General features: G+C 45.0%; 1 protein-coding gene across 2 annotated transcripts in view; it reads left to right on the top strand.

Annotated features, from left to right (window-relative positions):
- Positions 1 to 16,622, top strand: part of GLI2 (GLI family zinc finger 2) — a 197,389-nt gene that overhangs the window by 116,875 nt on the left and 63,892 nt on the right. For both annotated transcript variants that reach the window (XM_005153809.4, XM_031053149.2), the window contains one exon: positions 11,914 to 12,019. In XM_005153809.4, coding sequence (XP_005153866.2) covers positions 11,914 to 12,019 — 106 coding nt within the window. The remainder of the gene's footprint in view (positions 1 to 11,913; positions 12,020 to 16,622) is intronic.

Raw genomic sequence — 16,622 nt, 5'->3', positions numbered from 1 at the left:
TCCGGGGAGGGGTGTGAATGTATGGCTGGAGGCGGGAGGCAGGGTCGATTTGAATGCTAAATACATCCCCATCTGTAGACCTGCTCCTAGGGATGCAGCTTGGGATGACACTCCTCAATAGCTTTTATTTGCATGAGCAGAAAACACACAATCAGTGCTCTGCTAGACTTGCTGTTGGATCAGAAGCATTGTGCAGAGAAACTGTGTGATAGCTGATGTGCTTTCCCTCCTTTGTCATTCTCTAGTATTGTCCTTTGTTGCTTAAACTCCAATCTAAGGCTGCTGAACTTCCTCATCCCTCTGCAGCAGATATCCTGGACTTGGTCATGTAGAATGCAACTGAGGGCATCAGTGTCCTCTGGTGCTTTTGCTGCCTCCTGGTCATAACTGCCAATTAGTGCTTTCTCCCACAGTGCCTCCATCTAATGTCAAATTACAATATAGAGTTGTATTATAGGTGATGTGAAGCAGTTGCACTTTTGAGAGCCAAGGAAGTTTGCTCAGATGCAAAATCAAGTTCCGGGAGCTGTAAGAGCAGCATATTCAGCTGCCTGTGGACTCACACTATGGTTGTCTGCTCCCCAGGGTCCCTGCCACAGGAGGCAGGTTCTCTGTCAGAACCTCATTTGCATGTGCATCAAATGCATTTCTCTCTCTTTGGGATACCCAGAAAAAGAAATATCTTGAGGACTTGGGGATTCTCTGCTGGAGACCACAGGAGAGAGGCAGGGGATAACTGGAGAATCCTCCGGACACTCAGTAGTTGGCTGAGGTTCACACAATTCCTTTTCACTAGCTGTTTCAAGTGATGTGGCTCCCACTGTGAAATGAGCTTTAACACTAAATACACAGGGGAATGAAAGAGTTTGTCATTCATTGGCCTGGCCCCAGAACAGTCAGTAGCAATTCTCCTTGTCCTGTCTTTCTTTCTTTTGGAAATTGCTGCATCAGCTGGAAGTGCAGGCGATTGCTGACTCCAGGATGCCACTGGCTTCCCAGGAAGCAGGATGATAACAACTTGGAGAAAAGTTCTCCCCGTAAACCTGTAGGCATTTTCTGTTCCGTGAACATGTCTTCCTTTTGGAATCCATAAGTTTGCATAGATGTTTTAGACATCATGATTTTTTCCCTGCTACTGGTCCAGGTAGGCACAAGCTGAACTACCATGTGGTCTGCCCCCACCTCCCTGCCTGCCCCTCGCATGCTGGGATTTCTTCCTCACTGTTTGGGATTTTTTTGGGGTGTTTGTTTCTTTTTCTTCTTTCCATTCTCTGGCAGCAGCTGTTGGGAGAGCAAGCCCCAAGATCCATCTGGCCCTTCAAGCTTATCAGGCTGTGTCTTTTGTTGAAAAAGCAGCGGTGGCTGCACTCTCATGTAAGAGTTACATTATGGAACAGCTACTTGCTGGAAAAGCAAACTGTCTTTTATTCGCTTGTGCTGCCTTTCTCCCTTTACAATTGCAGCCAGAGCTGAACCACAATGTAGCCTCAGATCTGAGTCAGTCTAGAGGGTTGGTTTTCCTCTCTTTTTATTCCTCCCCTCCCCCTTTTTTTTTCTTCCCTCCTCTCTTTTTTTTTCTTTCCCTCCTCTCCTTTCTGGAGTTGGCACAATCCTGTGTTATTAGGACATAAGCTAGCTTGTTCTAGTGGAATTTCCTGTCTGATTTTAATTTCCCTCTCTTTTTTTCCCCCCTCAAAGTGAGACAGAAAACCTTTTTAATTGCACTGCCGTAGGTTGGCCTTTCGGGATATTATTATTCTTATTAAGTACTTCCTGTTGGGAGGCAGCACATGAGTAGAAGTAACAAGGATCTCAGTGCAGTCGTGGCTTGTGGCCTCTTTGTTTGTTAATAACTGTCAGATTGGCAGCATCCTCAAAACACATCTTGGCTTGACAGCCTGGCAATTAAGTGATTTTCAAGACTCTCAACATTTATAGCTCAAGACCTGTGGAATTAATAAGCAGCATTAGGCCTTTCGGGTTTGTTTTCTGCTGTCTGGTAGTCATAGCTTGTCTTCCCTGTAATAAAAAGCTGGCACTGGTGGGAAAGCCTTGTTCTGGGAATCCTCAGTATGAAGGTAGAAACTCCTGCTCATGTAGTGGTAGGGCAGACTGGCATGTCCCAGGTGGGATTTGCGCCCTGTTGTCCACCTACATCACATCGTTGGTGGCATATGTTTCAGCAGGTTTGCTGTGCCTGCAGAGCATCTAGCGATGAACCTTTGATGGTTCTGGCCATGGAAGCAAAGGGGCATTGACAGCAGCCCTGTGCAGTGCAGCTCAGAGACCGAAACAGCAGCAACATGTTAGTGGAGAAGGTGCCATGTGCCATCGGTGCTGCTGATACTTCAGATTTCATGTTGTATTAAAGTCAAGGCATTTCAAGTTCATCACTTCCGTGTACTTCTTGTAGTCTAAAATATAATAGATCATAAACCATCTTGATCTCTTCTGTGCCGCTTTTGACAGCAGCTGCAGATTCCTGGAAAATGTTTTCTGACAGAAAACTGTTGTGCCTTAAACTTTTCCCCAACTCAGGCTATTTAGGATGGGAGATCATGGCTGCTGGCAGCAAGGCTGATCAAGAGCCTTTTCTAATTATTGCTTTTTGGAAAGCAGTCCAAGTTTCGTTATTCAAGCACCCTGCTGCAGGACTTCCTTGTGCTTGTGGGGTTCCCTCAGGCAGAAGGAGAGCTTTGCTTTCATGTTATTTACCCTTCCCAGAGGTATAAAAAAATAATGATTTGTCCCCTTAAGGTTACTACATATCAGTAATCTGGAGACCCCAGGAATTCTTGTAGAAGAATAAATAATTCATTGCCTGTATCCACAGATGCCCACCTGAATATCTGAAAATATTTCTACAGACATGAATATGAATATGTCCTCCCAACACCATTTTGAAGTTTTTGAAAGTTTCGGATACAACACATTTTACAAGAGCAAAGCCAGAACTTTCCATGTGGCTCTCCACAGGTTTCTGAAAATTCCTGTTTTCTCACCAAGAAGCAAAGTGTCCCATTTTTCGTCACACCTGCAGTGTGATGCAAAGCCAGCTAGTGCATGGGAGCACCTTGCAGGGTTTCCTGGCATTCTTCTGACCCTGCTACCAGCAGCTGTCCCTAGTCCTTCACTGGCTGAGGCAGAAAGCTCCTCATGCAGCGTTTTGGAGATGGTAGGTAGCAACTGAGGCATTTCAGGTTTTGATTTCTTAATGACAATTCTCTGTTTTTGTAGAAAATGTCAATGAACTGTCAGATTTTTAATTTAACTTTTCCATGTAGAGGGAAAGGCCATTTTTAACCTCAGTGGAATTGTTCCAGTTCTTTTGCCCTGGAAAATGCTGACAGGTTTAATAACCTTAAAAAAGGTCAGGTGCTGAATGGGAGTGAGCTAAGGAGAGCTGCTAGGAGCTTCAGGATTGGTTAGACATTGAGATGAAGAAAAATGTCCTACTTCCATTAGGACCTGAGTTCATTTAAGCACTCCACTTTCTTCTTGGGGGTGGAGGGCAAAATCATGGGCAAATTCCTTCAACGGTGCCTCAATTTGGCCACAGGGCCATGAGGGAAGCTCGCTGATCTAATCTCACCCCCATCCCAGCTGCAAGAGCCAGCTTGCTTCACAGATGTCTGCTTGCTTTCCGCACTTCGGATGCAGCCTGCGGCTCAGCAGTACTGCCCTACTGAAAAACAGTAGCTGGGCTGAAGTGTGTTCCCCGGCTGTGTGGCCACCAGGACCACATTTCTGCCTGCCATGTGGCAGTGCCTGAGTCCCAGGTGAGGGCTGCTTAATAGCAGCCTTCAGCATCTTCAAAAGACTTTTTGATTTTAATTCCACCTGAGCTGAAGCAGTAGAATAAACCTTGTAAGAGGATAAACTCCTCTGGGCTGTCCACAAGAGAATGGATGGTTGTTGTGATGGCTCCCAAGGAGTTTCCCTCTGGGTTGCTGGTGTAAAGCAGTCTTGTATTTGCAGTGTGACAGAGATGTTTACTGTGTCTCATGGGCTTTATAACATCTTTGTTACGTGGGTAACCCCAGGAATGGGCTTTATTCTGCTTAAAGTAAGGACCACATGCACACAGACAGCCAAAATCTGTGTCCCTGCAAGGAACTGAGTGGCCACTCGTGTGGTCTCGCTGCTGGCTGGCAGGGAAACAAATGGCTCCTAAGTCTTTCCATGGAAGTCAGGTGTGTGTGAGGAGCTCCAGCAGCATTGCTGGAGGCAAATGGAGAAGCAAACCTTCTGTGTTGTCATCTGCTCCTCGCTGCACCTCAGTTTCTCCAAGTGTAGAGTCATACAGACTCTGTCCTGCAGATGCTTTGAGGTGTCAGTATAATAATGCTTGTTTCAAGGCTTTTTGGGGGTGATTTTATAGCTGAAAAGCAACATATTTTTCATTATTTCTTGTTTAATTTTCACAAATCTGCATCCCAGCAAGGCCCCTTCTTCTTCCAGCACTCCTCCAAGATATTTACTGTTACCTGAGCTGTTTATTCAACAGCAATTAGTTGCGTGCTTTTCATTACTTACCTGAAGGAGAAGTTTGGCTTGTCTTACCCAGCCCACAGTTACACTGAGTGCTTTGTCTTCTCCAGCATCCTGACACACACTGTCTGAAAAATAGTTATGTAAATCAGGCTACCACCACCTTTCTTCATTAGGCATGTTAGAAGAAGAGAAAACTGTTTCTGCACCCCTCTGGATGGAAACAGCTGTCTGGATGTGTATCAAAGTGGCCTGTCATACTCAGAGTAGGAGAGGGGGTCTCCTCCAGGTGAGCTGGTGGAAGCCTGCCTCGCATTTGTCCCAGTTATGATGTTCATAGCAAGCCAGAATGAGTATTTGCTATTATTTTACTTGCATAGGTCCTTTGTTATTTTTGTTAAAGCCACTTAGCAGGTGATAAAACAACATAATAATTAACCAATCATTATTGAAGTATGCTGTATGAAAACCAAACCAAATGCTAACAAGCCAAACAAAAGAAAAGCACTCATGGTACAGCCCTGTTTATAGTGCTGTCTCCTGGAATCATTATACACGTTGATATAATAATACTGAGCACTTAATTACCACATCATTTTTAAAGTGCTGTATAAACATTAACCAAACCTCTGAGGTAGGGAGGTATTATTATCTACATTTTAAAGAAGGGAAATTCTGACAAAGCAAGGTTAGTTGGTAATTTAGTGTCAGGCTGCTGGCAGGGCAGGAGATGAGGTTGTAGCTCCATGGCTGGTCTGCTGTGATTTTGGAGACAGAAAAGCAGAGCTTCTGCAGAACCTGAGATGGCTTTCTGTGAAATGCAGGGTGCTGCTGTTCAGGGAGGGACAGTACTCCCCCAGACACCTCTCTCTGGTTATAAAACATCACATTGGTGTAATTAGCAACCACATAATTATCCCTTTTTGAGGTAGGCACACAGTTGGTGTACTTTGCAAAGTATCTAAACAACATTAAAATTAAGCTCTCAAACAGGAGCTCATGCGGGGCTAAGAGGCAGCTACTGTAGCCTTGTGTGTCTGTTCCCCCTCCTCCCTATATTGATCTGAGTGGTGGTTCTGGGAATGACTTCCCCTGTTAATATTCTGCATGGTGGTACATGACTTCATCCAAGGAGAATCCCACAGGCACATCAGCGTGATCTGCTCTGTCATGTTTCTGTGACCCAGTTTTCCTCATTCTTTGTCTCAGACCTTCCCTGACCCTAGGCCTATTATCTCTTCCAATAATTCACCCGAGCCATTATTAATGGTGCATTAACTTTGGCTACACTTTCAGCAAAGATGTTTTTCTTGTGCTCATTCATTTGCTCAACTCACTTAAACAGCTAGATCATTATTGTGGGGACGTCACACAAATACAATAACATCTCCCTTGCTGACACCTACAGCCCTGCAGCACTTTGCTGGAGGGGTGGCCATCCAAATACAACATTGAAACGCCCAGGAAGGACTATCAAAGGGAGTCAAGTAGCCACACACACACTCAGTGGTTTGAGGGTGGGTTTGCCTCCCCTGCTAGCACACCAAGGGTGTCTGGGGATGCTCTGAAGCCCACTGAGTTCAGGGGAGCTCTGACATGAAGAAAATCACTGCAGGAAGGCTGGGGAGTAAAGCACAAGCCCCTCTTTGATGTTTCAGAACAAACCTGATGTTTGCCACCACAGTTGCTGGACGCCAAAATTTGTCCGTTTAAAATGTACACTGTAAATGAGTAAAATTGGGACTTAAAAAACTTTACAACAAAATGAATGTTGTCTACAATTTACTTCTCAGTTGATGCTTTGGGCTTCTCTGGGTGATGACTTAGTGAATGACACTTCATTTTTGTTGTATCTTTAACCTTGCCCTTGAGAGGAGAGAGATTTGAACATCCAGGAGAAAATGTGGATAGCGAGCAGAGCTTCTGCTTTAGAGATAGGGAAAACTTGCAAACACTTCCTCTGATGTCTCAGAGATTTCCATGTAGTGTCTAGTGCAGATGCAGCTATTTTCCGATTATCCTTTTCAAGGAAGCTGGACCTGAGAAAAAGAACAAGCAGAAGCTGTTGCAAGCTGCTATGTCACACCAAGCAGCATCCCACCGTGCCAGTAACAGGGATGAGGCCCGTGACAGCATGGCATTGCTGCTGCAAAAACACTCCTGGACACTCACCAGCACCTTCTGGGACACCCCTTCCCATTTTTCTTCTGTGTCAGCTGCTTGTGCTCAGCTGCTAATGACACCACAGTGACAGGAGTGCGTGAGCTGTTGTCTGGGAAGTTTTCTGCCACTAATCCTAATCAATCCAATACCCTGGGGCTCTGAAGCCTTTTAGAGATAAAGTTACAGTTTCTGCCTGTTGTGGTTGAGGTTAGCTGGGGAACCTGCTCTTGTTTACTGCATAGACTTGGGCAAGTTATTTTATGTTGCCCTGTTTCAGCCCCTTTTGAGTAAAAAAACAAAGGGTTGAGTTTCAGATGCATGTTTGCTGCTTTACCTTAGTAGAGGTGAAGCTTTGTTAGACTTTGCAAAGTAGCTTGTGATCCCTTTATGAAAGCTAAGACCCATGCATCACTAAAGCCATAAGAAATCAATCTAAAAGGATCTCAAGAAGTCAGTATTTGGATTTCTTCTTTTCTAAAATGTTTGGTTGGTTGGTTTTGTTTGTAGTTTTGTTTGGTGGTTTGTTGTTTTGGGGTTATTTTGTGGATGTTTTTACAAATTTGTTGAGAAAAACCCTGCAGGTACTGAATTACCCAGACACCAATCTTCTACTTTTTCTTTTATTTTTTCCTTCAACAAATAACTTTTCCTGTTGATTGCAAAATATCTATGCTCTATTTCTGATGGCAAAGAAGCTCACTCATAGCTTGGACTGCTTGCTCCTATGGAAGAGTTTTGGACATTGTAGGAAACCCACATATTTTTAGCCCACCTGGCAGCCTGTGCAGCTCATGTGTGTTTCAAATGGGGTGTGTAGGGCTTTTCAGGGTGCCTCACTAGCTAGTCTTACTGCAGCACCCCAGTTGCAAGTGAGAACAGAAGATGTCCTTTAAGGCCTTTCCCAAGGGCTTTCCGAATTGTTATTGTCGAACTGCAAATGAAATCCAATTCAGTGGTGTGGGGTCTGATTTCTTTTCTTCTGCTGCCTTTTTTTTTTTTTTTTTAGCAATCACTGATGTAAGCTGAAGTATTTGGAACAGAAAAAGCTTATTTGACACTTCCTAATTCTCCTTTTGGGGCTCAAAAAAAGGTGCTGCTGTGAGTGATGTCAAAACAGCTCCTTTGCCTGCTATACCAACCCATGCATGCAGTCTGTTTCTCTTGAAGCATGGGTTTATCTGTGGAGATAATCAAAAGCCTGCATCATCCTCAAAAAATGCCTGTTTCTGATGCCTCCCCCCCCGATTCCTGGGATTTTCAGCAAAGGGACATCCCCTTTAAACCTGTGTTTCTGCTTCATATCTTGTCTCTTTGAAGCAGAGGGTTGACTGGCCTCTGAATAGGCAAGAATGAGAATACAGCAGTGGGAGGTCCGTGTCTTGCTCATAAACCTTGGCCAGAAAATCAGCTCCGACAAGTGGGGACAGGTAGCAGCGTCTTTCCCCTTATCAAACTGCGCAGCGGAGCAGACACATTCCTGCAAGAGCAGTGGCTGGGTTGAAGGTGGGGCCTCCTGGCTGCGCCTTGCTGCTCTGCCGCTATGCTTCACCCTGGGAGCTGCGTGCCATGGACTTGATGAAGAGCTGTGTTATTTCTGTACATAACACCCTGTTTTCCCATCATCCCTGTGCCTTGGGTGCTGCTTTGATATGTTCTTTGGTTTTCTCTTCCTTCTGCAGGAGCCAGAGAAAACATTTATCTCTTGCTCCAGTGCTTGGGGACTTTTTGTGGTACTATGTCGTGCTTTTGTGTCCCACATGGCGTGGCGTGGCCCAGCTTTTTCCCAGGCCTCCTGCAAAAACCTTCCTCCCTCTGTGTAAAACAATCATCATTAATGCTAATTGGGCAGGTTTGGGGTTAAATCAGCAAGATTGCTTGGGTTTGGTAAATCCTCTGCCATTGCAAAGCAGATAATGCTGAATAAAAGATCGCCTTGATTAGATTAAAGTTGGCAAATTCATTGCCCTAATCATCATATTGCCCTTCCCGTGGCTATTCAGGAATACATCACCGTGACTTACTTGAAGTAATTGAATATACTTGTCTTTTTAACTCGTATGTGTAAAACATCCATCTTTGTTAACGGCGTATGTTTCTGTCCTGCTGCCAGCTCTCAGTCCTCTTTGGGAGGGGTGGGAACAAGAAGCAGAGCCAGGCTGACATTTATGAATTGGTAGTTGATTGCCTATAAAACCATTCATTATTTCTGACCAGGCACCTGGAAGAGAATAAAAAGAAACAGCACCAGCCACTGGAACCTGTAGACTTGGCTGGTGCTCCCAGGTATGGGAGAAAAGGGGAAGCCCTGAAGTGGGGCATTTCAAAGGGATGTCACTAAAGCAACCTTTCTGCTCGCCCTCAGAAGCAGCAAAAACACAGAGCACATGGAGGGGCTGGAAATGAGAGCAGCAGAGTGAAACAGGCACTCAAACCAGACACATTGCAGGTCCTCTCATGGTCCAAATAGGTTGAACTGCTGAAAACAAACCAACAGTGCCAGTGGGAGGGAGGAAGTTCGTGGAAATTTTTCTCCCATTAGTAATCAGAAGTGTGAGGAGGGAGAAATTCTCTTCAGATGTCATTTTTATGCCAACAGATAGCTAGGAAAGGAGGCCAGGCAGCAAACACCCCTTGTTTTCTTTTTCCCAGCTCTATTGAGTGACAGGGGAAGACTCTTTTAGCACAAAAATTTCCAATATTTTCTCAGCAATCAATCATTTAGAAATGCACAGTTAAAAAATAAACCATAACTGGCCTAGGTTTTAAGACGTTCAGCTGACCTGTTGTTCTTAGTTTCATCATTATTAGTAAAGGGAATGGGCCCAAAGATTAGGGTATGACATTCCATATTATTAAAATGCTACCACAATGCCCCATCTCAACTCACACTTCCCTGCCATTTGGGGGTCAACCCAGCCCTAGACCTGTCCATTACAGGCAGAACGGCCACTCTGTTTTGGGAGGTTGCAAAACTTCACCTGTAGGGATGCCACCAGGTAACCTGTGCAGATTGGCCCCAAGACCACAGGAAGAGTCCCTGCTCCCTGTTTGTATGGCGCTGCCAGAAGCCCAGCCTAGGGGCTCAAGCTGGAAGAGATGTTTGTGTTGTCTGGCATTTTGTGACCATGTTTGGTATGTGATGATGTAAAACTTGTTTGCCTCACTCCCTCTGGTCTGCACATCTGCTATGTGTTGTGGCTATAGCTGTGGCCAGGGGACAGCAATGTCTTCAGGGAAAAGGACAGCAGCTTTAGGTGTCTGCCAGCCATAGCAGTTATTTAGGCTGAGCATGGTCTGGGGAGATCAGAGGATGTCTGTTGCTGCATGAGAAGGGCTGGGATGTGATGGCTGAACTCTTGCATTTCTAACCTGGAAAAACACTGGCTGCCTTTTAAAATGGAGACTCCTTGCAAGTGTCCTTATGTAACTGATCATCCCTACCCAGGGTGGTTAAAGGGTGAATCTTCCCCCTGCCAAAGCAAATCCTAAAGGGTGCAAGCTTACTGCATCCCTAAGCTGCTTTTGGGAGAGGAGGGGAAGGGATCAGAAGTGGGGAAGGTGGTTAACAGTTATCCTACTGTGTCCTGACATCAGGAGCTGCTAAAATGCTCCCAGTGTATGAGGTAGTGTGCAGTGCCAGCCCTTTGCTGGAGCACGGAGAGTAAGTCTGCTGTGGAGCCTTAAATACTTTCCACCCTGACTACCTTAGTTTAACGCCTTTCAGCAGAGTTGGCAGGAGGGTTGTTTTTGTGTAGTCTCTCACCTCTCCCAGCAGCCTGGCTGACGCGCCTGTGCCGTGCTGTGCTCAGGGATTGTACGTTGCAATGGGAGTAGGAGCTTCAGATCCTCTTGCCGATATGCCGGGAAAGACTTACACGGGGATTTCACGCAGGCTTTGCACGACGGACCCAAAAAGAGCAGAGCCCTGATGGATGGAGTCAGCATAGCTCTGTCGCAGCTGGAGTCACAGATGCGAAAGGCTGAATTTTAAGTCTTTCATAGAAAAAGAGGTTGGTGTTTACTGGAATTTGCTGAGCATCAGCGAGAGACTTGGCCCAAGCGTTGATGCTTTGGTTTTGGATGGTGCTTCTCCACTCTACAGAGAGATGCTACCTGTTGCAGAGGCAAGTCACAGTGAAATACTGAGCACAGATCTGGTTTTGAAATGCTCAGATAGGAGGTTGGTTTTTGTTTTGCTTTTAGTCTCCAGTTAGACAGAAAGGCCAAGAAGCCAGAGAGGGAATGGGAAAGATCTGCAACAATATCAAGCAATTTTGGATGAACTTCTGACTGTTTGTAAAGGCAGAGCAAGACAGCAAGACAAGCTTTTTACATTTAAGCTGATTGCTGGTACAAATCTAGAAAGCAGCATCATTACAGATATGATGAGCCCTATTCAGAGGGCAATTGTATAGTATCGTTATTGATGCTGTGCTAATTGTATCTCTTTAGCTTCTGTAATTTTAGTAGAAAAAGCCCAGGCAGCCAGGCAGTGTTGTCAGGGGTAGCATGGAAAAATAACCTGATGAATTTTCCATCAGCTCGATTCACTCAAGTATTCTCGCCGCTAACTTTTGGGGTCAATAATAAATATTAAATCCTGTAGATTTAATAAGTCAATGTAGGTGTTCTCTGCCTTTTGAGACCACTTTATCTTTCCATCAAAGATGAAACAAGCTTCTCAAATGAATAAAAAATAGGGCCTCAAGTGATTACAAGTGAGAGCAATTTGGGCTCCTCTCTCAGAACCTAGCAGTAGGCACTTTTGAGCCTCTTCTGACTGCCTAGACGGTCTGCATTAGCACTGCTCTCACTGTTACGTTTTTAGGTAAATATTTCCAACATGTGTGTACAGACCTTCAGGAAAAGTATTTGCTGCCACTCTAGGCATGAGGGACGGTGCAGGTCTGGATCCCGCCAGGCTCTGTTGAGCCTGATTTGCGTTGCAAGTCTAGTTTTCCTTGGTGCTTCCTATAATCTCCTCAAGTTCAAAGAGCGCTTAGCTGCTTGTCTTTGTCAAAAACCCTGTTGGAGATCTTTTATGTCGAAGATGTAGGATTTCTCCGCATGACTTTGATTATTTATTCATTCCACTTCTCTGGTGTATGATAGCGCTGATATCATGAAGACCCCTTGTCTTGCACTGCTCTCGCTCTGAAATTCATGGAGATTTAGTGCCTTTGAAATTGTTTTAAAAGGAAAGGAAAAGTTTTTGAAGTCCCTTTTTTTTTCTTCTTCTTCTTCTATTCCCCTCAACAGTGCCACAGCACATTTTTCCGGCCTTCCACGCTCCTTTGCCAATTGACATGCGCCACCAGGAAGGACGGTACCATTACGAGCCTCACTCTATCCACGCTATCCACGGGTAAGTCTTGCACCTCTGCTCCTGTGTCTTGCTAAAATGCCAGCTGCCCGCAGCATGCTGAATCCCACTGCTAAGGTCCTGGGACTCGCTGCCCTCCTTGCAAGCTGGCCCTGCTGGCTACCCTCTACCCTACTGTCCCCAAACAGTGATCATACTGACCTGTTTGGCAGGAATGCTCTATAGCTCTTAGCTCTGTAAAACTTGTAGAAGTGCTATATAGCAGTGGGAGTACAGGGCTATCGTGTCTTTACCCGGCTGAGGTTCCTGGGACAGGCTTGACTTGCATTTTTGTGCCTATGGTGTTTCTCATCATGCCGTGCCTGGGACATTTCTAGCACCATCTTGGTGAAGACCCAGCACTGCTCCCTCCGCTTGGAGACCTTGTGTACCATTCCTCCCTGCCCTCTGGCTGAGGGAATGGAAGCAAAAGGCTGCCAGGAATGCTGTAATTCAATTTGATTTCACTGGACAATGGCCCACTTAGGATAGGTAGCTGGTGTTTTCTAAAATGTGTTAAAGAGGTAGGTCCTGCTACAGGTGTTTGTGTCCACTCTGGAGGAGCAGGAACCCGGGTTTTGGTGATGACCTCCTCGCAAGAGCCTCTCCTCCCCAGGGCAGCTCATGGGCAGCAAGCACGGGTGCTGGTCAGGGTTTGTACCTCTGGAGGGGGGATCATGGCTAATCTCCTCATCCAGGACATGGCAGCTCAAAAGTTCTTGACACCTTGGAGGATGTGCTTATAGAGAGATGTGGGTTCACCTACTTTTAGCTTTGATCAGGGCAGGGAAGAAGCCAGGAGAGGTAGTCACCACTCAACCGGAAGGGTTTCTCCTTGTCTCTGAAATGCACCATCCCGGTGGGAGTTAAGGAGCAGCCTTTTGGGGCTGGCAGCTACACAGGCACCCCAAAATCCCTCAACCAGTGGCAACAACACAGGGTTCAGCCACCATCCGAGCGACCAGTCCCGGGGTACTTGGTGCATGGGAACCTGTAAGGGCTAGAAACATTATACAGGAAGAGCAAAGGAAGAACAAATAGGGCCCATCACTTAAAAAACTCTCATTTGATCCTTTGGAGCCCCATTGTGGCCTTGCTGTCTGGCCAGGGTCAGTGTTCACCCAGCTTTACATGGACTATTCGTGGAGCTGTGCATTTTCTGGATAGGTGTGAGCAGGGAATAGACCCTGGGAGGCAAGTAACACAGACAACATCAGCCAGGAGATTCGTGGAGTCCCACAGCTACGAGAGCTTTATTCCACTTCCAAAATGCTGCAGGAAAAAAATGATAGGGCATTCCCCTGGATTCTACCAGAAGACAAGTCGTTTTCTTTCTGGCTGGCAGTCAGTTTAACTGGATGCTTAAAGGGGCAGAGTAGCTCCTTTCATGCTGTGTGCAAAGGGGAAAAGACAGAGAAAGTTGCTGTCATGGTAATTGTGGGGGCTAAAGGGACTGAGTGAAATAGTTCTGGTCTTGTGTGCAAGTACAAGCAAAACATTATAAAAAAAAGGATTAATAAAAAAACCCATACTGGGAGATAGTTAATAAGCCAGAGCTCTGGCTGATAAAGCACGTACTGACTTCTGAAAGGGGCAACATTCAAAGCAGTTTAGAAGAGAGGATGGCAGATGCTCAGATATTTGCCGCAGGTTATTTGTGTGCTCTGCTAGGTGCTCCCCTTCACTCCTTTTGAGAAGAATCAGGTGCACTGCATTTGCCCAGGGGCTCCACAGCAGTCTTTTCAATGGGGTCATGAAACTGGGTCTTCTCCAAAACCCCACTAAGAGCTCATCAGCTGGTGTTATGTACCTGTGAATCATATCTCCCAGTAATGTGAGACAGTGTTTTACCTTATTGGAGTTGTCCTACTGACCAGCCCTGGCCCAGTGTACAGTTCTGTCAGATCAGGTTTCGGTTCATCTGGGCCAGTATTAATAATCCTCTGTCTTATCAGTGACCACATTTGTATGTGAGCAGACCAAGAGTATCCTGCTTAGTATCTAGATATAGTTGTTGGCAAATGCTAATTGACCTTCTTCTTTGGGATCCTTCACCCTTCTAAAAGCACGTGTCACAAAAATGACCTGTGAGGTACTGGAGAGAAAACTTGGTTGCTTGTCTTGGAAGAGGAAAGATAGTCTTCTTTGAAACTATCTGGGCATTGCACTGAAAGGTGCCTCTCTGGCTGGTGAAGCACCAAAGCTGAGCAGCCTATTGCTTCTTGGCTCTGGGGGGTTCTATGGGTCACTGTGATGCCACTTCTGTATGGCTCTTTTTTAAGTGCCCTGACTATGGCACAACCACACTGGGAAAATTCTCACCAGCTGTGGAGTTAGTCTTTCAACCATTTTTTCTCTTTAACTTACTCATCTCCTGCCCTTTTTTTTTTTCTCTAGTTTTTGTTCTAGTTCCCTTTTGTCTTACTCTTCTGTCTTTCTATCTGTGCTCTGGAGGTCATAACATAGTGCTCATCCTCCTGGCCAGAAGATGTCCAACATGAAATCATCTAGAACATGGTGGCAGAGCTGGGCTAGAACATACCTGTTGGTTGCGTCACTCTTGTTCAATAGGCTGGGTGGACTCAGCAGGCACAGTTGAGCCTCTGGAAATTTGTACACCATCCGGATGGTGCAGAAATCCACCCTTCTGTTCAAACAAAAAAGGCACATGCATATTTTCACTTTAGAAGATTATGGCTAATGTTTAGAAGAAAAATTGTGCCACTGAGTTTTGACTTTATGATTAATGTGATCAGTGCCTGACAGAGAGCAACCAGTTCATCAAGCCCATATTCTAGCTGTCTGCTCTCTTGCTGGTACCAAATTTATCTAATTACATGAACATTGCATGGCAAATTAAGTGGAGTCTCATTTGTTGTTAACTATAGGGTCTTATTATCTGCCTGCTGCATCATGTCAAAGGTTTGTTTCCTGATTGCTCGATATGACATGACAGTGCATTCCCCTTCATCACTGTTTGCATGTGACCTAATGAGAACATACGTTATTTTATCCTAACCAGAGGGAACTCATCTGCAAGGCTCTCTTGAGCAGGACCACCTGTGGGACTCTTCTCTTGCGAATATGGAAAACTCAAGTAATAAAATGTCCACTTGCCAAGATAGGGACCTGAAGAATTTGTGGTGTTTCTGCTCACTGTTGTGTCAGTCTTTGTGTCTCAGCAATTTCCTTGTTAAGCAGCATGACAAATAATTTTCAGAACTTGAGCCTCCTTCCAAATCACTGAGCAATTATTATATATATCCAGAAGCAGATCGTGTTGGCATTTCCTTGAAGTATACTTCCAGATGATTTTTTTTTTCCAGGGTGTTTCAGCGTTTCTCCTGTCATTAGGACAATTCACTTTCTTAACTTATTTGGTGACACATTTTTTGGACATCTTAAATTTTTTGGCTCTTTTTGGCAGTAGGAACAATTTGTCAGAATCGTGGTACTTGTTTGGCTTGTCTAGAAAAATAAAATATCTTGTTCAGATGATCCTTTCAAACCAACAGGAATATTGTGGAATCAAGGCATCATCCTGGATTCTGATGCTTGTGAACTTGTGGTCATGTGGAGGAGACAGGGGAGAGGCAAGATATCAGCCTGGTGAAAACAGTGAAAGGATGCGATGCAGAATGGAGTTATACTGAATAAGGGATGAAATCTTCTCTAGGAGTGTAGAATTAGAGCAAAAATAATAAAGGGAATTGTATCAGTACATTTAAATTGTATGAGGCACCACTTCCATAAAGCAACATTTGTTTAATATTGAGGTTGTACATTACAGCACTCAAAAGCTTAGAAATGAAAGAAAAAAATTTGGAGATTCAGACTCATTTTGTACACCATTGCAATAATGCATTAAATTAGAGCCACATGCTGTTTTTCCCTGGGATCCTTGCCTCTTCCATAGCACAGGAAGAGCAGTGGTGGGTGTTACATGCGTTTTCTGCACGTGGCTTTTATTGATTTCTCAGAATTCCACTCTGCGCTTGTGCTTGTAGGCAGAACATAGATCAGTGCTGCTGGAGTGAAAGTCATCAGCCAGGGTGTTTCAACAGGTTCAAAGCTGAACCAAACAAATTCACTTCATAAGTTAGAACAGGCCCTTTGCCGACAAAGGGGTATTGTGTATTTTAGCAAGCTTCTTCACAAAAGCTTACTCCACTGGGGCCTGGTCGCTGCAGAAAAGCCATCTGCTTTAAGCCAAAGGGACTCTTAGCATCAGCTTTTCAAGATCAAGCCGTTGACTACAGAAGAAAGCTGCTGGCAGATGTGGCAGGTGATTACTGATAGCTCCCTTCCACTCCCCACTTTTGGGTGTGCTTAGCTACTCTCAACTCTTGTTTTCTAAAGCACAACAAAAATAACTCAAAACTCCTTAGCTCAGCTTAAAAATCCCTGCCAGTGCAAGAGCCTTCAGGGCTAACCCTTGTAAACAGCATGTCTAGGCTTGACTCAGCAATAAGCTTTTTAACAGTAGCTCCTAAACTGTGGTTAAAACCCATCAGGCATTATGCAGTGTAACAAACAAAAGCAGCCTTGTTTTTCTACCGACATCCTGGTGGTGTTTCAGGGTGCAGTTCTGATGTTATTTATAAAC

Source organism: Melopsittacus undulatus, chromosome 4 (genome assembly GCF_012275295.1).
Source record: "Melopsittacus undulatus isolate bMelUnd1 chromosome 4, bMelUnd1.mat.Z, whole genome shotgun sequence".
In the NCBI taxonomy this organism is placed as follows: domain Eukaryota; kingdom Metazoa; phylum Chordata; class Aves; order Psittaciformes; family Psittaculidae; genus Melopsittacus; species Melopsittacus undulatus.
This window is presented reverse-complemented; position numbering and strand designations above follow the sequence as displayed.